The sequence below is a fragment of the Haemaphysalis longicornis genome, unplaced genomic scaffold (assembly GCF_048455015.1).
Source record: "Haemaphysalis longicornis isolate Haplotype H1 unplaced genomic scaffold, Haemaphysalis longicornis Haplotype H1 scaffold_10, whole genome shotgun sequence".
NCBI classification, from domain to species: Eukaryota; Metazoa; Arthropoda; class Arachnida; order Ixodida; family Ixodidae; genus Haemaphysalis; species Haemaphysalis longicornis.
Window position 1 is genome coordinate 126,814,177 of NW_027526204.1, and position 21,178 is coordinate 126,835,354.

Consider the following 21,178-nt stretch of genomic DNA (forward strand, 5'->3'; position numbering starts at 1 on the left):
CTGTCCCCGTTCTCACCGGCTAAAAGCGCAAATTTGTCCCAAGGGGTTATTTTGAACTCATGCCTCCTGGCTCTGACTCGATGGTTGTTTTTTTGGCGGTTCGCTAGTTTCCCTCTTTCTCTTTGGAGATTCAGCCTTAGCTTGCATCTAACCATTCTATGATCACTGCACCGAATCTTGCTGAATACCCGCACGTCCTGGACAATACCTGTGTGGACGTTTCCATGTCCATTTCCTACTCCTTCGTTTGCGGAAGAATGTGTTCACTATCCTCATGTCATTTCTCTCCCCGCATCCAACCAGTGTGTCTCCTCGACTGTCACGAGTGCCTATTCCAAAATTTCCCACTGATATTTATCCTACTCTCTTTGCACCTACTTTTGCGTCAACGTCTCCCATTACAGTCGTGAACTGTGTTATTCATTGCGTACGCGACGTCTTCGTAGAAACTATCTACGGCCTCATCATAGCTAGCTAGCTGTTTGCTTGAACCACTCAGCTTGATCAGTAACAATTATAGCTGTCGCAGGAATATGCTGCACACCTTTTGTGCTCCTGCTTCAATCTTTTTTTATTCTACCAATATACTACTTTTGGTAAGCTTTCACTCGTGTTTTTCATGTTCTTGAAAGCATAAGAAATAAAATAAGCAATCCAAGGTAAACCCCGTTTTCACAGCCCGCCCTGCCCGGAAGTTATATCTGTTCCGCGCGTGGCGCTCATTACCCACTTGCAACCCGCAGCACTGCCTCATGCCTCGTTTATTATCGTTGCGGAGATCCGGTCATCGCTATCAGTCGAGGTATTTCCTATGTGACACACTGCGGTCTTTCGCCACGTCCAGAGCAGAGCACAGTGGTCGATACAATCGAACATTTGCCCCCGTCGTAGCTACTAGGCTTTTACAACTTTGTTTGCAAACTGAAAGCGCAGGGCTCGTCAACTTGTTTCGATGAGCATTTAGACCTACCTGAATGGTTGTTCTGTTTCAATGGGCGCGTGTTCGAAAGCACATGGGTAGCTCTTCCGAATCGATCTGCCGTCTCACTTTTAAAGGGAAAACACACGTCACCCGGTCGCCGAAGTTCTTTTTTTAGCGCGCGGGGTGGAAGCTCTGTTTATTTAGGAGCGGCGTAATATTCGCAGGCACGTGCATAGAAAATAATTAACTGCCTAGCGCAGACATGCTTCTGTATTTGTATCAATTGCAAGCATTACCCATTGTCTCAGTCCCTCCGACGAGTGAGTGATTGTTGTTCCTTTTCTAATGGCGAAAACGTGTCCGCAATCAGCATTTGATATAGGTAAGGTATGCCCATCAATTCGCAGTGCGTGCACGCTTTTTCGCACTTGATATTCAAGCACATATTTCAAGCCTTGCTTGAAAAGGATAAAAGGAGAAAGAAACACAGGAGAAAGAAGCAACAAGAACGACCGACAAGAAGACATTTTAGGTAGAACTCTATTTTGGAAACAAGCCAGTACGTTAGACTGACAACGCGTGAGGTTGGGCCCTGATCCTCTTTCCCGAAAATCAAACTCTTTCACTTCCGCGTAGGGCAATTTATGGTTCACTGCCCGTGTGTACGAGATTTCCTCGCGCGATAAAGATCCCCAGGTGGTCGAAATTAATCCGGGGCCCTCCACTACAGCGCGCCTCATCGCCTGCGTAGCGTCGGCGCGTTAAACCCTACAATCAAGTCATGGTTCACTGATGCAGGAAAAGAAAAAGATCAGAGTGTAATATCATGTGTTCTTATGCTGCAAGTGCTGTCTTTTTTCACAAAATAAAGTTGTATTGCCAGTGTCACCATGTCGATCGTTCTTGTTTATTCTCTCTGTTTTCGTTTTTTTATTGCGTCCCTATCTTTTCCAAGTATGTCGAATCAACCTTCCAGCATTAAGATTTTGCTGGTCATCTATGAACCTTCCAGATTCGATTATCTTCTTTTCTGTGGACGCTTAAAAACGTAGACACGAAATTTTCTTGTTAAGTTTTTTCCCTGCTATGGGTGCCTACCAGCCCACTAATCATAAAATTGCACTTTAGCCCGCATAAAGCCGCGTAAATATATATTCACAGCCTCGTTGCTTTGCGTCAGTTTCGGTTTCGACTAAAAGAACACCGAGACGGCCGCCAGGACAGGAGAGCGCTCGTGATGTCACCGTCTCCTCACAAAGTGCGGGTGTAAATGCGCGCGAGAGAGCACTCGCTCGCGCGCCCAGACTAGCCGTGGTCTCCACCAGTTCCACGGGCCGCGCAGCATGAAATCAGACCCAAAACCGTGACGTGTAGAAAAGCGTGCGCCAACCGAGCCAGCGCGTTGGCCACGTCACGGGAGCCCTCACGTCGCAGTTTGGGGCCAGGCGGAGTATATGGCGTCAGGTTGATGCTGATTGGAAAGGGTGTCCGTCCAGGACTTTCCCGTGCGCATGAAGGTTAAAATGGATTTAAAATATGCTATACCGCACGGTTACTGTTGACACTTGCTGGGAGATATCTCTATATACAAAGGCAGCCTTTTTGATGGTTATCCCTGTTGTTGAATTTCCGGTCAGTATGCCATGGAAGTATTATTTCAACGTTTCCTTTCGCAGGCATAAATTTGTTTCTGGCCTGGAATATTTCTTGAGCCTAAACCAGCGGCCATAGCAAAAATGTTGAATTTTATAACGGACAGAATACATGTGGCAGTACAAAATAATCCACACACGACGCTGGCTTAATAAAAGTGCTCAGTATTGACAGCGACCGCAACGGCAGTCGTTGCACCGGTTCCAATAATGAGCGTCGTGGCACTACGCAAGATAATAATCTGAAACAACACCAAACGGCAGCGACTGCCTGTAACAATTTTCACGGTGTTTTTAGTTCCAAGGATGTTAAACCTATTTATTGATTGTTGGATCACAACAGCTTTCAGCAGAGTATTTCACTTGTTCCGATGGGCTTAGTTCATGTGCGATGACCTTGCATTCTCAGGACAAAACTGATGATGACTGCCTGTACTGTCGATAGAAAACGCGTGCAACAATCATTAAAATTATCTGACCAATATTTACGCGGAAAAAAAATAGTTTAAATATTTTTATTTATGGGCAAAAAAAGAACTCATGGAGGGGCGAGAATAGGACCCGTTATTGCCAGCTCTGTCGCCACTGTGTCTACTCTGACATGCTTTGAAAGTATGCTTTTTTACTTCTACTTACACATCATTTAAGAGGTCGCATAATTTCCCAAGGTGCTATGAAGCCAGATTTAGATTTGTTTCTGATAACACCGACAACCGAGGCTATGGATATGGATATGAACACGGATATGTATATCGATATGGATATGGACCGACACGAGATATGGATTGTGAGTACGCAGCCAGTGCATGTTTAACTATTGTACGTGGTCACCTCAGTTCATTTAGGAGCGAATGGGTCTGCAATATAACTTTAACAATATCGCGATATGCAGTATAACCTTGCTAATACGTTTAAAAAAACGCGAAGGTGAAAAGTACAACCTGGACAAACGTACTATTCAGTATCAAACATAACATGGGGAATTTTTAGCGTTCACAATTGGGAGCGAAGTAACCGGGAAACCGTATAAACCGAGAATTTATCAACGGGGTTCTACTGCACGTCACACAAAGCTTGCAATAACTGGCGTTTAACTGCTCCTGTTACTTAGTTTCGATATGATCCCAATCAGGGCTTCTCAGATTCTCTTTAAAGGATACTACCCACTGTTCCAGTTACATTCGTGGCTATCATTCTGGCCTTCACCCACGCCAAACTGGCTGGTACTCACTAGTGACGGCCACGCCATGCCCTGAACTATCACTTCGGTACTGCTGGTGACTTCTTGCTTGCGAGCTAGCTACTTTAAATTCGGTGATTCTGTTTTTATTTCTTCGGCGTCTAGGCCGTCTATTCTTATAGCGTAGATAATCGCATTCGTGTGGCGTACATTGCCTGTATCGTCCAGTAACCTTCAGTATTTAAATTATCTTTAGCGGTCTCCAGAGACGTTGCACTGACAAATAATTGTTGTCGCCGTTCAGTGTTCATCCGTTAATTTAGCCAGAAAACTTTTGCTGTTTTGCTTTCTAACCTCAGGCAGCATTCTGCAGGACTGTTTATTCCGCTTTATTGCAGACAGCTCGACCCCAACGGTGCAGCAGATTACAGTTCGGGTAGGCGATCCGACGTCACTTCCCTGCCCCATCGACATGGCGTCGAAGAAACCCACGTCTGCCGTGTGGTTCCACGTGCCCTCCAGTGGAACCTACAGCCAAAGTGGATTGCCAGATTGCTTTAACGACACCAGCAAGGGACGTAGGGTGGTGTACGCTTTGGTGGCACCCGGTACGACGTCCACCATGGTGGCAGCGCCCAGTCTGGTGGACGGCAGCCACTGGAAGCAGCCGTCGTGGGTGGGCCGGGCGTTCTTCTCCCTACTTAGCGACCCGCCGACGTTGCGGCTTAATGCCCTGGAGCGGGCCGACAGTGGAAGTTACTTCTGTGACGTCACCTACCACGGCGGCAACGTCACTTCCGGGGTGACTGTCACGGAGGCATGCGTTCGACTGTTCGTCGCTGGTGAGTGTACCTGGGTAGAAATACCAATGTGTGCTGATTTATAGCGCTTTCTTTGATTTTTTGTATAGATCAGTGGGCAAATAGCGTCCTTTACTATTTATTAATTAAAGCAGCAGTCGGTAACATTGTGAGGCGGCGGGCCGGGTTGCAGAAAGCCGACACGGGAAGGGCTAGTGGACAAACCGGGGTGGAAGGAAGGGGGGGATGTTTTGTACCTGTGCAAGGAAAGCAGTGAATGCGACGCTATCTGGCAAAGTATGAAGATGGGGACAATGCCAACTGGAAGCAATATTTCGTCGTTCCTGCCGAACCCCGTTTGAGGTCAAAAGTGCAATGTCGGCCTTCAGATAGGATGTGTCAGGCGGGGAAGGGGGGGGGGGGTGTTCTGACGTCGTTCTGGGGGCCACATAATACTTCCTCGCGGAGCGGCAAGACCCCTGACTTCCAGTATTAGTTAACCAATTAGTATGAGCTGAAAGAAAATGATAAAAAATTGGCCGCGTATCTGCTCCTTTCGTTGCAAATGCCGTCAAAAGACGATAGTCTTTATCGGCTTTTGCGAAGTAAATGCCTCCCTTCGCTTTTCCGCTCACCTCTCATGTTGTTCCGCTTGCGTCGCGCTCCTCGCAAGGTAAAGACGCCAAAGGTTTGCTTAAATCATTTTAAATTTCCCGCGTTCCACTGCTCCAAACCGGGTGTCTCGATGCGAACGCTGCCGTACGGCGAAGACGCGCGTTAATCGAGGCGCCCTATTTCAACGTTTAGAGAACCGCGTTTCCCTACTCCACGTGCGTTGCAAGCAGAACGTGGAACCTATCTAGTGGAACATTGCGTAACTGTTGCCGGTTGATTTCTTAAAATGGCGCCAGAAGCTATAGTGGCGCGGACGACAGCAGGCGACGGCGGAGTGAATTCTTTTTCTGCAGTTGATGAAGTATTTATTTCGCAAAAGTCAAGTATGTTTGATTTTTTATAAAGGAATACTGCAAATATCACTTCTGTATTGATTTGTTGTCTCATATTTGCGTAATGTCTTGTTCATCTTCAACAATGTTGACAAGTATGAACATTACACCGGACATAGACGGGTAGATGTAGCTGTAAGACTATTGCGCAGGCATTGTTTTGCATTGGCCGGGTGGCTGAATCGAGTCACAGACAGATAGATGGACAGACAGACAGACAGACAGACAGACAGACATACAGACAGACCAAAATTTCTGGGTTTAAGTAGCCCAAGAAAGACTATCGTCTATAAAAATTGGCTCGCAATTACGACACTCCTTAATGCGATATTTGGGCGCAGCAGCAGTGCGCTGAGGCAGCACTCACTCGTGGATTCTCTCGACGACAGCGATGATGAGCCTTTGCCTATACGGCGCGAAGTGCGTCTAAGGAAGAGACCGCGACCCGCGTCTTAGGCAGGGAACGCGCATGCCATCGTCACGCGCACGCCACCCCTCACTTTTTCGCCGGCGTCACGCAGGTGAGCTTCTCGTATGGGCACAGCATTCTGCACCCCCCCCCCCCTTTCCCACCACACACTTTCGGAGAGCACTCGCGCCGCCTCGGCGAACCGCCCTCCCCTCACAATTTCGCAGCGCTAACCTCGTTTGCTTTCTTTCACTGTTAGGTTTTGCAATCGTTCACTCAGTTACGGCGGCGACGCGGCTCAGCCTAGAGACGGCCGCCAAAGGGCTGCTCCCTAAAAAATAAACAAAGAAAGCTTGCAGCACCTCAGCTATGTCTACCCCGATTAGTTAATTAACACCAAAAACCTGTTTGCAAAAACTGCCTAGAAAATAGTAACGTAAAAAAAAGACAACTAAAATTAATCGAGGAACAAGTGCTTCTAAAGGTAAAGACGAATCATTTGTTTGAAGAGTAAACTCGACAGCTGCTTTTGGGTGAAATAAAACAGCAAAAACACTAATTACCAGGATGTCGTAAGATCGTAAGTTCAGTTCCGCGCCCCGGAGACCATATTTGTTACAGATAAAGAAGGAAAGTAGCCGTGTGTTGAGACGTCGGCGCACGTTGACGATACCGGGAAGGCCCAATTTATAGCCGATGAAAAAGTCTGAGTCTAATTACGAGGATCATATTGACTTGCTGTGCGCAACGTATAAATGTGTCCGGGAAGTAACGTCCTCCGCAGAGACTCTTTCCTTTGTATTAGCGCGGCTCAAATGGAAGGGATGAACAGAAAGAGCAGACGCACGTAAGCTCGTCGAAAACGTTCGCTGGATAAGGATGTAGCACTATAAAGGAGTAAGAACGCGACAGAGGATCTCCTGCAAGTAATGATTGGGCAGGGGACCTTCTGATGGCCTGGAGAATTGCCCATATTGCGCCCAAATCACGTATCGATGTCCCACCTCTGTTGTTTCTTGTCTATCCGTACTGCTCTGCACCCCTTCTATGGTGGTTACCGACAACACTATGAAAGCCAGTGAGCTACAAAATACTCCCCTTTTAGGCCCTGTGTGCTTTTGAGTATATTATATGACGTCGCATATGACCTTACTTCCGGCAATAGGTAAAATTTCAATTTGGAAATTTTGCGCGCACTGGGCTATGGACGAGCTGCAGTGTAGGGCTCCGGCCTAATTTTGGACCACCTGGGGACCTTAACGTGTGCACCGGAATTTAGACACACGGGCGTTTTGCTTTTAGCCTACATCTGAAAAGTGACCACCGCGTCCGGCTATGAACCCGTGACCTTAACCTCAGCAACACAGCGCGCGTGCTGTAACCACAGAGCCACCGCGGCGGGTTTCCGTCAATACCGCCTGTTTTGATTAGATCATATTGCAATCGCATACGTTCGAAAGGAATTTTCACTAATTTGTTTTCGCCCTCTTATCTGAATTCGACTCTCACTCAGACTTCAGTTCTTAACCCCTTTCAACAAAGTCGACTTATTTCGCATATATTAGAGTGAAAACGACATTTTCCCCTTTCAAAATTTTAATGTCCGTGATACAAGGGCACCCAGACTAATCGTATGCGCATTTCAATGCGTTTGAAAAACGACGAACTCGCATATTCGCACAGGAATTTTTCGCACACCGTTTGTGCTTAAATACATGTCGTTCCTGTATAGGCCGCTGTAATTCAAAGCGTTCCCTACGGCCGCCATCCATACGAAGCCACGAGTTTTGTTTTCTGCATTTCAGCGCGCGTTCATCGCGTATTCATCGCGTATAAAGAAGGAGCTCGAGAAATTTATTTCGAGAGCCCCAGCCCCGGTATAGGACATTCCTGAGGTCTTTTCTCTTGTCTGACCACCTCCCGCCGCGAATTCGTTATTTCCAAGAGCGCGATGCTTGAAAAAAGAAATCTTTCCAACGAAGGGGAGCGGTATAACTCTGAAAAAAAAGTATAATTCACGGAGGTTGCCGCAATGAATCAATAGGAAAAGGAACAATATTCCCCGATCCTTATGATACTCCCTGAGGTGAAATTTTAGCGCAGATATTTAGGTGCTCTGAGGCGAATAATTTGATAGGGACGGGCATATATGCACAAATACAGACCCCTTTTTTTTGTGATACAATTAAAGTGTTCATAAAAACAAAATAAAGATTGGCTCACTAAGAAGACTGCTTTGTCCAAATGACAATATTATCAATTTTATCGCAAACTTCGAAAAATAATTGAGATAATAAAGGAAAGAGGTGAAACGGTAGCGACTCCAAACCCACTTTCTTTTGACATCTCAATGACGACATGGAATCTCGGTTGTACGATTGCCGGTGACTTCACTGCAGCGCAGTCAAATAAACAGCTCTGGGCTTTTCACATGGCAATAGTTTCACACAAAATACGTACTTAAACTGTGAAAGGAAACGTTTACGTTTAAATGGCCTTTGAAACACAATAAGCTATACCCAATCAAACACAAAATTCTGATTAGTAATCGGAATGATGCAGTTTATCAGCGTTCATAATTGTTGCGGGGAATTGTGGTTTTACGTTCCGAACCGGAACACACGTCGCCCGCCGTAGTGGAGACCTACAGATTACTCTAGACTACCTTAGCGTGCGTTGGAGGCCCTGCCTTACGAGTGTTTTTGTTTTTTGACTACGTCGCAAACCCGTAGTTTCTCTGTAAATACTTATGCACTGCGTCGTAAAATCTAAATAAATTCATCTGTTTGGTTGACATGGCTGGATGACGGCCAGTCGCATTCTCAAATAACTAGCTACTGCGTTGAAAATAATAACAACAAGCACGACAGATGTTTCCTTCGTGTCTATATATACCTAAGCATTCACGTTTTGTTTCAAAATTCTCCGGCATTGGTCGTTCACATCAATATCACCGGCGTTAGTCCTTCAAATATTCCCACCTGGAAACAGGGTTCAGAAAAGGATGTGTTAAGACACCGTCATCTCAAGAAGAAGAGCTCGAAAAAAATCGAGAAAAATATCAAGTTTACGATATCTTTAAAACAAGGTGCATCGTCTGTTAATATAAGAAATAACAAATGAACAAGAAAACAAAAGGCAGTCGAAGCTTCTTAGAATATTACTTTGAACGCTTTACTTGGCCAAGTTTGCCTGTGAAATCCTCCTGCTTTTTTTCAACCATCGCGATTGGGGAATAATAAGGGACATCAAACGATCCGCGGAATAATATGCCGCAACGCAGGCGGCTGTGACTTTGAAAGTAAACGCCGCCGCGGACGGGAAGATTGGGACATGCTCTGGCTATAAGCGCGATGTATAAAAATGATAGAATAGAGGCAATGCGCTGGTATGTATGGTATTGAAGAAACGAACACCTTGTCTGAACACCAAACAAGAGGCAAGCCTGTATTTTAGAAAAAAAAAACGTATGGATGTACGCAGTGTTGCTCAGGCGTAGTGTTGCTCAGCACAAAGACGTGGGCTCGATCCCGGACGTGCTCGCTGCCTTTCTGATTGAGGCTAAATGCGCAAACGCCCGTGTGCCTAGAGTTCGGCGCACGTTAAAAATCCCCAGGCGGTCAGATTAATCCGGAACCCTCCACTGCGGTGCACCTCGTAGCCCGGGTACGTGTCAGTCAGTACATGTGGATAAGTACCTGTGGATAAGAAGCGTAGCAGAGTCCAGATAAGGCGCTCGTTAGGATCTAAGTATCCTTCAACAGTTGGCGCTAAAAAAGGCGCTGTATGTGTTCTTCTAAAGATTAGAGTGTTTGGGCTTAACGTGCTGCACTGGAGAGCTCCGGATTCGTTTTGACCACCTGGGGATCTTTACAGCGTGCGCTAAATCTAAACACCCGGGCGTTTTCGCTTTCCGCTTCCATCTGAAAAGCCGCTACCGCCGCCTGGGTCGAACCGTCGTCCTCAAGCTCAGCAGCTCAACCATCTCAACGCAGCTCAACGCATTAGCCGCTTGGCCAGCAGGGCGGGTATGTATTCTTCTGAGGGGATATCCTTGTGGCTTACAACAACGGACGAACGTTTTGTTTTTCGTCTTGTGGTAGCGAACAGTAACACTTCGGTAAGGCGCTGTTGTAAAACGAGCCTTTAATCTAATCTAACCTAATTTAGTCTAATGTAAACCCATAGCCCTCGTGGCCTCAATTCTTCATGCAATGCTTTAATTTTTTTTTTGTCCTGGTCCTACTCGTGTACTTAAACCCTTTTGTTCTTCTAGGGAGCTTTTAGGCGGCGGTAAGCACTGGCATGTCGTCGTTCTTGGTTCTGTGTGTTGGCTGTTTTCTATGTATGTGTCATGCTGTAACTTCCACCTAAGAAACGCGGCATGTAAATCAGATAGAAGGAAGCGGTTTGTTGAAAACGTAGTAAGCAGATCCGTGCGTTTATACGCCAAAACATTTATAATTCCTGCTAATGGAAATTTCTGGTCGTGCTGTCGTGCTGGGGGTCACGTGACATTTCATAGCGAGCAGATGCGGGGCCACGATAAAAGGAAATAGCTAAAACATTTTAATGCTTTTATCGAAAGTATATTACTTCTAAGCCTGTGTGCGTGCATGCGGGCCTCGATGTTATCAGCGCAGATTTACATCCTAAGTAACGAGCTTAAAGTGCAAAAAAAACAGAAACACTCAAACATACAGGACAGAACAGAGCAGTACTTCCAATTGGACTTTTGTTTAAAATAAACCTTCTGTTTTTACTTCCGAAATCTTTCATGCGCGATCAATTTGTCCGTACTGACGGCATGTTCATAAAGTAGAACATTTACCGCGGAGGTGTATTTGACAACGCTTTAAAGGGAGGAATTTAAGCTGAGTCCGAAGCCCACATTTTAAAGAGAAAAACGTAGATTCATTCCGACGCGCTTAATGAGACGAAGGAACCAAATGAGGCTTGCTTCCACGCCTGCAAGGAAAATCTGCTTTAGATCGTCCCGTAATTTTGGATACGGGATGACGTTCGTTGGGAACGCTAATGGAAATTTCCATTTCATTTTCTTAAAACTTTTTGGTCCTGCTGTCGCATTGTAGGTCACTTGAAATTTCCGGGCGAGCGAATGTGTGGACTACATGAAAGGAAGCAGGATGTGCGGGTAGGTGTGAGAGAGCGTTTCCTCACTAAAAGCATTTTAATGCTTTTAGCTAAACCATATTACCTCTACACTTCAGTGCGTGCGTGCGTGCCTGGAATTTTTCAGCGCAGATATTCAAGAAGAAATTCGGTGGAACTCTGACGTCGGTTATTTGGTTCAGGCTGAGTACTAAGCTGAAAGCGTAAATGACGGTAATCGAAACATACACATCCGAACCTAGTGCACTACTTGAAATCGAATTTTCCACAAAGGCAGAGTGCCATTTACATGTCTGAAGCCGCGAATGCGCGATCATTTGTAGGCACACATAGCGCGTTTCATTTTCGGTCCCAAGCGACCCAGTAAGCTTACCCTGCCTGGGCATCTTCTACACTGCGACTATCACAGTTCGCACTGCTCCTGAAGAAAAACAAAAATAAATAAAAGAATTCAACGGGTATGGCCACTACGTTTACTGCGTCCCGAAATGTTGTTTAACTCATTTCTAGTCGTTGGTTCACTTTTAGTTTCATCGACCCTTTTTACAGCGGAGCTGTCATAGCATACTCTCCCCCCCCCTCTTTTTTTGCGTGCGTGCACCGAGAAAAGCCTTCCCCTATCCCTCACTTCGGCGTACTTTACCTTCTTTCCCCTCTCTTCGGCTTGTGGTGGACTCCGGCGCTTCATATTTCCATGTTCGATGGCCTGTAGTGTATCCTGAAAAATTGATTGATTGATTGATTGTAGCGTTTAACGCACCGACGCAACGCAGGCGATGAGGCGCGACGTAGTGGAGGGGGCCGGATTAATTTTTACCACCCGGGGGATTTTTACCGTGCGCCGAAATCCCGTACACGCGGGGGTTTTTACTTTCCGACCCCATCAGAAAAGCGGCCGCCGCGGCCGGGAATCGAACCCGCGACCTCGTGCTCAGCAGCGCAATGCCTTAGCCACTGAGCCACCGCGGCGGGTCTCCTGAAAAACATTTTCCCAGCAATGCGTTTGTGTGTCGAAGTGAGGCGAACATTAAATGAATGATCGTAAGCCTTGTCTCTGTAAGCTGGCTTTCCAACGTACCGTGTCGCACAGTGAAGCCACCCTATTCAAGAGTAGGCGTCAATGGGACGAACGCGGAGGAACGAGATCACCCATCACAATCGAGCCGCGAACGGCAAGCATACGCGCGATGCCAGTCATCACCCCGCACACCGGGGAGGCCGAAAAGAACAAGGCGTGGGTGTGGATACAGCTCCGCTGAACCCTTCTTAGTCGCGACGGCGTGGTTTGAGCCGGTGTTGATGGCCACCCGATAACCAGCAAACAGCTTCGCTGGACATTCGTCTTCACAGAGTGGAATGACACAAAATTTGGAACACAAAGCTGTTTAGCAATTCATTGATTCCGGCGTTTCACAAAACTCAGTACAACAGTATAAATAAAAGAAATCACTGACAACGGCAGAACTCGAACCTCGGTCTGGCAGACACAGGTTCAAATCGGAGTTAGAGTTAGAAGCAATGGAGTAAGAGTCAGTCATCTTACGCACTCGGCTACTACCTTGAGTTAGTACCGAGAGTAAAATAGCTTAGTCACTCGGCCGTGACTGTGTGGAGAGAAATCATGCCATCTGATCGACAAAGAGCACGTGATAGGGTACACGTTGCACCTGCGTGCTCCTACTTTCAGTGCGCGCGTTCCGTTTGTTCGTTTTGCTTCTTCAGTTTGCTCCTTTTCTACCGTTATAGCAACAAGGATGCAGTAAAGGCCATTGAGGCAGCAAAGAATCAACAAATTGGCTGCAATCATGGACTTTATTTATTTATTTATTTATTTATTTATTTATTTATTTATTTATTTATTTATTTATTTATTTATTTATTTATTTATTTATTTATTTATTTATTTATTTATTTATTGTCTTCACAAAGGTGGGAGGTGACCAGGGTAAAAGCCGTTCTGCGATGGCTTGAGGGTTCGGCGTGATGGTCGGGAAGGTAGCGAATAGCTTCGATACCTTCAAGTCTTACGTGTTAGTAGGAGCTTCCTTCAATTTCTTTCTGAACATTCTGGTTGGCATTATTTTGTTATGGCTACAAAATATTCCCTACAGCTCAAAGATAGCGTTCTAGTCACCGAGAGAAATATTTTTAGCTTGTGCGTTATGAACCGCCGGGGTGTGCTTGCTTGGCGGTTCACTAAAAAAGTATTCCTGCTCACACATCCTGATGCGAAGCCGGAAAAACATTCCTCGTTTAAAATCGAGCGAGGTAAGAAATGGCTTTACCTTCTTAGCAATTAGTAAGCCTAAAAGAATAAAAAAGTGGTATTTTGGTTGCGGGAACCACGGTATCTGCCTCGATAAGCAACCACAACAGTGCCTCCACGAAAGAAGTATTTTGGGTGTTTTACCCCACGAACTTTCACTAGCTATGCAATGAAAATGAAGGAAGGGAATGGCGAAACATCATTACTATGCCATTCTTCAGTTCCGACTAGTAATAAACACACTCATAATTCATATTTTGCGCACCAAGTACTCCGTCCTTTCGTCCTTCGAGCATTCACTGTCTATGAATTGAAAATGAAGTAGAGAATTCAGTGATGAAATATCATATTTACGACCTTTTTTAATGCCAACTTGTAACACACAGATTCTATTACTCGCTCGCTCTCTTTTTAGAAGTTCCGAGGCTTTACTTCCTACCGTTTACTGTCTGAGAGAGAGAGAGAGAGAAATATTGAATTTATGTTTCAGATGTTATGTTAGCTCCACTACCAGCATGGTGTGCTATTTCGTGGATGAATGGAGGTGGGGCATGCATTGAAGCAAAAGAAAGGAAAGAAAATAAAGTAGTAAACAAAGCGATGGAACCAGTTCAAGTAAACACATTTAGAGGGCTGTTTGTGAAGTGTAATGAGTTTTCTCACGTCGTCAGCGTTCTAGATCCAAGGTGTAAAGTTACAGGAGCAGAGTGAGCGTGCCAAAAACTGCTGAAGGGTAAGAGGTAACCGGATTAAATTCGTTGAGCGAATTTCTTAAGACGCAACACGCAGTCTAGAGGCGGTAGCTTTGCCTCGCAGCCAGCAACGGAAGCATCAGAAGAATGCAGCCCACAAGACAAAATTTCTTTTTGAACTTTGAATGCAGGCTGGGTTAACGGTTAGGCTAATTAATTTAAAGCTGCTTAGGGATATCTTCACTTGCATATGTATTCTCCGAACCCGTACAACATAAAAAATGTGAATAACTATTAACTGAACGGCAAAATTCCTCCGCGGCAGCAACCTGGATGAAAAAGAAAAGGTGCTGCCTGGAAAGCTAGGCCTTTTGGACGATAATAATCCCTAACTACAATATAATTATTTTAAAAATAACAGACGACGCTGTTACCAGGAACGATTACCTGTCAATTCATTCTTTTGCATTGCGTAGGCTCGTGCTGCGCGTCAAACAATTAAAGAAAGGAAAGGGAGAAGAGAGTCGTACGAAGGCTAGTAGCAAACGAGAAAGTGGAGCAAAAAAGGAGTTTAAAGAAGTAAGCAATAAAGAGGAAGAACAAACAGGAAGGGAGGTGAAGCGAGACCGGACAGAAAAGAGCGTGTGCGCTGGAGCAATGGAGGAAAGAGAACAAAAATAGATTATTTGAAGGAACTCCTTGCCGTAGTGTACCTCAGGAAGGCGGACTACAAATGCCGAAATTGAACGAAACTTTTTTCTTCTAAACAGCGGAGCTGTTGTACAAGCCGTAAGTTCAGTGTTGCAGAAAATTAAAAAAAAACAAGAAAAGGCGGAGCGCTAGTGAGCGCGTGCCTCCCAGCAACCGCCAAGCGTTCCCGACATGTGCAGTGGCTTTAGCAAAAAAAAAAACAGCAATGGCGTCGTCAAGCACACGAAGCCTGGCTCATGTCCCTCGTGGAACAGGACGATATCGATGCATATGACGATGACTAAGTGCAAAGCAATGACGGAACAAGTAGATAAACAATTTCAACTTGTATAAATGCGTGCTGATGTGTCCTTCGGTGCTAACGTATAAATAAATCATGCAGCTTCGTTATGGCTGAAGCCTCGCACGACTTACTGCAAGCTTCGCCAGTTGAGCTGGTGGAAGTCCACAATGCTGAGGATGACTTTGCATCCCCAACTCACCGCGAAGACGTGCATGACCTCTTCGATTCATATGACGATGATATAGCACCGGAACTATACGAATAAAGAGTGATGGTGAAACTCAACTATGCGTCCTGCAATTCTCACCCACAATAGCTTCGCCGTTCATGTTTTGCGCGTGCGTGCAAGCTTCCCTAATTTTTTTTTTCACTCTAAATATTCATCGCTTTTTCGAGAACGCTTCATGCAGTAGTTAGGGAAAGTTGCTTCACTGTTGTGCGACCGTAATAATTACCCTTCTGCTGACAACGTTCAAGGTAAACGTAATAATAGAATATTGCCTGGGCTGAGTCAAAGGTACACAGGGGAAGTTTAAACTTCGAAGTTTCGTAAAAAATGACAAATATTCCTAATTGCTTGAGACGACACTAGTATATCATGTGTCTCCTGTCATCAGTACCCCAGGAGCCTCCCGTGTTCAGGGACTCTCGAGGTGACGTCCTGCTGTCCACGGCGGGACCTTACGCGGAAGGCGAGAGCGTGTGGCTGACGTGCGCAGTGCCTCCGGGTAAGATCGATCATTTACTTGAACAGTTTCCTCCTGGTGTCCCTTGCAGCGCTTTCCGGGGTGAAGCTTAAGGCTTTAGAAGTTAGGAAGAAGAAAGTGAACTCGCTTTGTGTACGTGTTCTTCATTCTCCAACTCTACCCCAGAATCCAGTTAAAAAAAGGGCTGCTCATTCAACTAAGTCAAACGATTACAAACTTAAAAATATATACTTACACCAGAGCTCTTAAGATGGTTTCAAAAGCGGGGTAATTGGAGTTACGATACTACAAATTCCCACTCATTCGAAAGGAGCGTAGCATAAGCGTTTAATACGCGCGGGAAATGCTATTTCCGGATGCTAAGTACAGTCATAAGCATTATCATCATCATTATCATGCGACCACCTATATTTCTAATGGAACCCAGCTTTGAACATTTCATGTCCTCTTCGAAGTGTCCACTTCCAGCGAACCTTGATTGGCTGAAAGAAGACGACCGGATGTGACGCAGCACAACCAAGTGATATCATTGGTCAGAACCCTAACAAGCGCAGTTACGCAATGGCAGAAACGGACAGGAAATGGACATTATCGAAAAGTACAAAACTGAGAATCCTTCACCTGCATTAAACACTGCCAGATAAAGTACAATATTGTAGGACACTGCTCGGAGAAAGATGGGACTCGAGCGTGGATGAGTTGAATTTTTCTCGCATTTACTGTACACCGCGAAAACTGTGTAGGAGAGGACAGCGGATACGTAGTTGATGATTCGGTTGCTAAGTTGGTTTTGCATGCGTTTATGCGAAAACTACCGGCCACTGCGGGACTACAGCTGCGTAATACAGGTAGCAGTATTGTAACTTATTCTATATTGCTTGCGTGGAAGACGCTCCATCATTGAAGGTAAGAAAATAGCTCTGTTGCACGCCAGTGGAAGAGAGCTATTTGTGTAATGGAAGTTGTTGAAGACGGCTTGATAGCAGTGGAGGCCACAACGCTGGGAAAAATGCTCTTGGCTAATTTTAAGCGCTGGGGCTATGTGCTGTGAAGGATTGCACTCTAAGGTGGCATCTGGGCAGTGAAGAAGAACACTCGTGAAAAACATTTAACGCATGATTGTAACACCATTTATTTCCGCAATGAACGTTTGTGTCTCATACAGCGCCTGAAAATACTGCGCTACTTTCCTATACAGAAAATATGCGACTTATCACTGAGCCTCCAGGGGATGTTTAGAACTACGAAATTTATATTCTGCTTGACCTCCTCGCTGCAGTCTGGAGCGGCGTTTGCATGGAGCGTAAAAACAAAAAACCGTGTGGCATACTGGTTGAATGGGCTCGTCGGGTGCGGCTAAAGCGACTGTGCTATTAGGTAAAATACAGGAGCCGGCGTATTTTTCCTTGTATATTCTTTAACGATATGAATGTGATCCAGGTCTTGTAAATATTGTGAGATTCAATCAATTTACAAAACAACAGCTTATGCGTTTGCCCCAGTGAAACCATGGGTGGTTGAGCCGTCACTCTGCGGTGGCTGGGCCGTGACTCGGTGGAGTGGGTTGGCTCCTGAACAGGCAACGTTGGGCCTCGGCTGCAGCCAACCCTCAAGTAAGTTTGTGGACATGGAGTGAAAAAAAAGTTAGGAGATCGCGTGACGTCATGCAGCCAGCCAGGGAAACAACCAGCCAGCTGTTTCCCTTTCATGAAGAAGTGACAACTGGGCTAGTTGGTAGTGCATATGGGACATCTTGAAGGAAGCGCACTTAAACACGGACACTAGGGAAAGAAATGGCAAACCACAGCGCTGACTCACAACTGATTTTTATTAGAACAGACACACAGTTATATACTTTAATTTTAACCCATGGGACCGGAAAGGGTTGCGGGGTGAAGCATGTGTCTCCTTTTGTTCCTTGCATAAAGTGCGTTGTCTACCTTATACCATTTCCTTGTGGTCATGTGTATATTGGTCAGACAAGTCGACGTATAAATATCAGATTGCTAGAACATAAAATGACTTTAGGAGGGGACACCTACTCGCGCGTGGCTCAACACGTATCTATGTGCTAATGCGTGCCTGCGTTCCAGGAAACGGTGATATTATCTGTGCACAAGGACAAGTTTACACGCGAGATTATTGAGGCATGTAATATAAGAAAAATGGGGTGTGGTGCATTAGTGTGCCGTCGATTCATTTACATGAGAGTGAGTTTGAATTTTTAAATCACTCTGGAACGTAAATATAACACGCGCCTTCATCCGCACAGTTTGTTTCATGCCTGTCATGTTTTGGAAATGATACGGTGGAATGTGACGTATGTATGATTTGTGGTCACATTGGTTTAGGTTGAAGTATTTAGCTGTGTGTCTATTCTAATAAAAATCAGTTGTGAGTCAGTGCTGTGGTTTGTCGTTTCTTTCCCTAGTGTCCGTATTTATGAGCGCTACCTTTAAGATGTCCATTTCATGAGCCGCCGGAGACGGCCCAGCACGTGACACGCAATATATTTTTTATTGTAGCTTCATGCCATGGATTATCTGGTTGGAGGTAGCTTTTAGCCGGCCTGCCTATATTCCGAGGCCAATAAATCCCACCGCCCGCTGCCACATCGCGAGGTCACGGGGTACAGTGACGTCAGGGACGCTTTCGATTTTGCTTTTTATGACTGGGCGTCACACTTTTAAGTGCAGACAGAGCACTTTAGGCGCTCGCCTTGTCGTCCTAGCTCGCTCGCTGGAACCAAGCATATCCCCACGACGTTACGGTGTAGGCTGTCACGGTTATTCGCCGCGGCGTAACACATAGGCTTCGAAAGCCAAGCGGCTATGCCAGGATATACACAGCGTGAGCTAAGGTTCAGCTGGTTATTCTTAGCTTTGTCTAGGATTAGCTGATTATCATTCTTACTGGTGCTTATCATCCAATCCAAATCCAATTCAATCCAATCCAATCCAAAACCAATCAAAGCCAAGCCAGGCCAATCCAATCCAATGCAATTCAATCCAATCCTCGCGCTTGCGCAGCACGGCTCTCCAGGAGCTACGCGAAACTGGTCAACCTCGGCCAGTGTAGCCGATCCAATCAAATCAAATCCAAGCCAAGCCAACTAACCGTACGAAAATTATCAAAAGCAACATAAAGACAAGATACTCACAAGAATAACACAAGGGAAACACTGACGAATCCCTGCTCTGCACTTCCGACCACTTTCACGTTAAGTGGAACTGCTTTAATTTTTTAAGTGGCTCCATCTGATAAATTTGTTCTTGCTGCACAGTGTAGATAGTCCAGATGATGAGGATGGCGATGATGGTTCTTCCCTTCTAAACAGGCGGGGCACAACATTCAGAAAAAAAGTTCGAAACAGTTACCTTAAAGGGACCCTGCAACACTTTCGATAAGCGCTGTCGCTCTCTCCTTCGCGTCTGGAACCACTGCGAAAGCTAGAGTTATCGCCAGCACGGAGCGGCACTGCGTGATTTGCTCGTCGCACCAGATACGCCTTCCATTTCGGCCTTGTTCTTGTGCCTTTTTTAAAAGTTGCTATCGAAAAGCGTTCATTGCTGCAACTGAAGGAAAACCGGCCAACAGCCGCTACATGGCCTCAGTGACGTAATTGGAGCAGACGAAGAACGTCACGACCGGAAAAGAGAGCACTATCTTTTGAGCGAGTTTACAAGTTATCTGACGGGCGTAGAGCAGTAATTTTTGGCGGAGGTACTTTGCGACCCCTTAACCTAAATACTGGGTGTGTTGGGTGACTACATTATGCGAGCATTTAGGATTTAAAAAAGAGTTGAAAAAAGTGTTGCACGGTCCCTTTAATCAAAAAGTACTTGATGCCGCACGTGGTGTAGCGTGTGGGATGCGCAATTTTGCAGTCGAACACGAGGTGACGCTTGCTTGGAGGATCGACGGCCGGCCGGTGAACTCATCACGCGGTACAGCGAGGGCCCCTGGCGGCGAGTGGGAGAACACCCTCGAGCTGGGGCCGCTGCGTCGCGAACATCTCTTCTCGAACGTGAGCTGTCTCGCTACGAGCGACGTCTCGCTGCCAGCCGAGAGCTCCGTCCTACTCGACATGTTTCGTAAGCATGTTGGAGAGCAGCACCAAAGTGTCAGCGAAACACAAACATTTATCACACAGAACCAGGAGGAAAAGCAGGAGAATAAGAAGGCGAAAGGAATGTTAGCAGGGTTAAAGGGACCCTGCAACCCTTTTCTCAAATTTATTTGAAATCTTATACGCTTGCAGAAAGTAGTCAACCAACACATCCGGTACTTATAATAGGGGGAATACCTCAGCCAAAAATTACTGATCTATGCCCATCAGATAACTTAAAAAGTCGCTCAAAATAATTTTACCCCTTACCCGGTCTTGGTATTCTACGAGCCCTCAAGTTACGTTCTTGCAGCTGTGTAGCGGCTATCGGCCGGCTTTCCTTCAGTTGGAGCAATGAACGCGTGCGATGGCGACTTGAAAGAGAAAGCCATAAAAACAAAGCAGTAATGGAAGGCGGTGGAGTGTATTCGGCAGGCATTCTCAGATAGTGAATAGCAGCCTACCATTGTCCCTTAAGAAGAAAGTGTATGACAGCTGCATCTTACCGGTACTCGCCTACGGCGCAAAAACTTGGAGGCTAACTAAGAGGGTTCCACTTCATTGAGGACGACTCAGCGCGCAATGGAACGGAAGATGATAGTTGTAACATTAAGGAATAAGAAGAGAGCGGAGTGGGTCAGGGAAAAAACGCGTGTTAAGGACATGTCTGTAGAAATTAAGAGGAAGAAATGGACGTGGGCAGGGCATGTAGTGAGAAGGCAAGATAACCGCTGGTCATTAAGCGTAACAGAGTGGATCTTTAGAGAAAGCAAGCGTTGCAGGGGGCGGCAGAAAGTTAGATGGGCAGATGAGGTCAAGAAGTTTGCGGGAATAAACTGGTCGCTGTTAGCACAGGACCGGGGTAATTAGAGAATAATGGGAGAGGCCTTTGCCCTGCAGTGGGCGTAGATAGGCTGGTGGTGATGATGATGATGAATGGAAGGCGAATCAGCTGCAACAGGCAAATCTCGCCGTGCCGCTGCGGGTTGGCGATAACTATAGCTTTCGTCGTGTTTGCAGACGCGAAAGAAATAGTGAAAGCGTTTACCGGAACTCTTGTAGAGTCTCTTTAAGCACGCGTAGAGCCTGGTTTGCTTCTCTGCTCGGGGAAATGGGATTCGTGCTTGTATTGTTCTTACTGTATTAAAATTGCATTGTATTGTATTGTTCTCTATTGTATTATATTGCATTGTATTGTGTTTTGTTGTGCTGTGCTGTGTTTTGTTGGGTTATATTGCAGCTAAACGAGATTCAGACAATTGGGGTAATCGGGAGCAAGACGACGTGTCGTTGCTTACGAAATATACA

General features: G+C 45.8%; 1 protein-coding gene across 1 annotated transcript in view; it reads left to right on the forward strand.

Moving 5' to 3' along the window:
* Window positions 1-4,162: 4,162 nt before the first annotated feature.
* The window catches only part of LOC144157956 (basement membrane-specific heparan sulfate proteoglycan core protein-like), a 32,789-nt gene continuing 15,773 nt past the window's right edge, over window positions 4,163-21,178 (forward strand). The window contains exons 1-3 of the mRNA XM_077688662.1: window positions 4,163-4,596; window positions 15,673-15,783; window positions 19,650-19,856. Of these exons, the coding sequence (XP_077544788.1) occupies window positions 4,227-4,596; window positions 15,673-15,783; window positions 19,650-19,856 (688 nt within the window). The 5' untranslated portion in view covers window positions 4,163-4,226. The remainder of the gene's footprint in view (window positions 4,597-15,672; window positions 15,784-19,649; window positions 19,857-21,178) is intronic.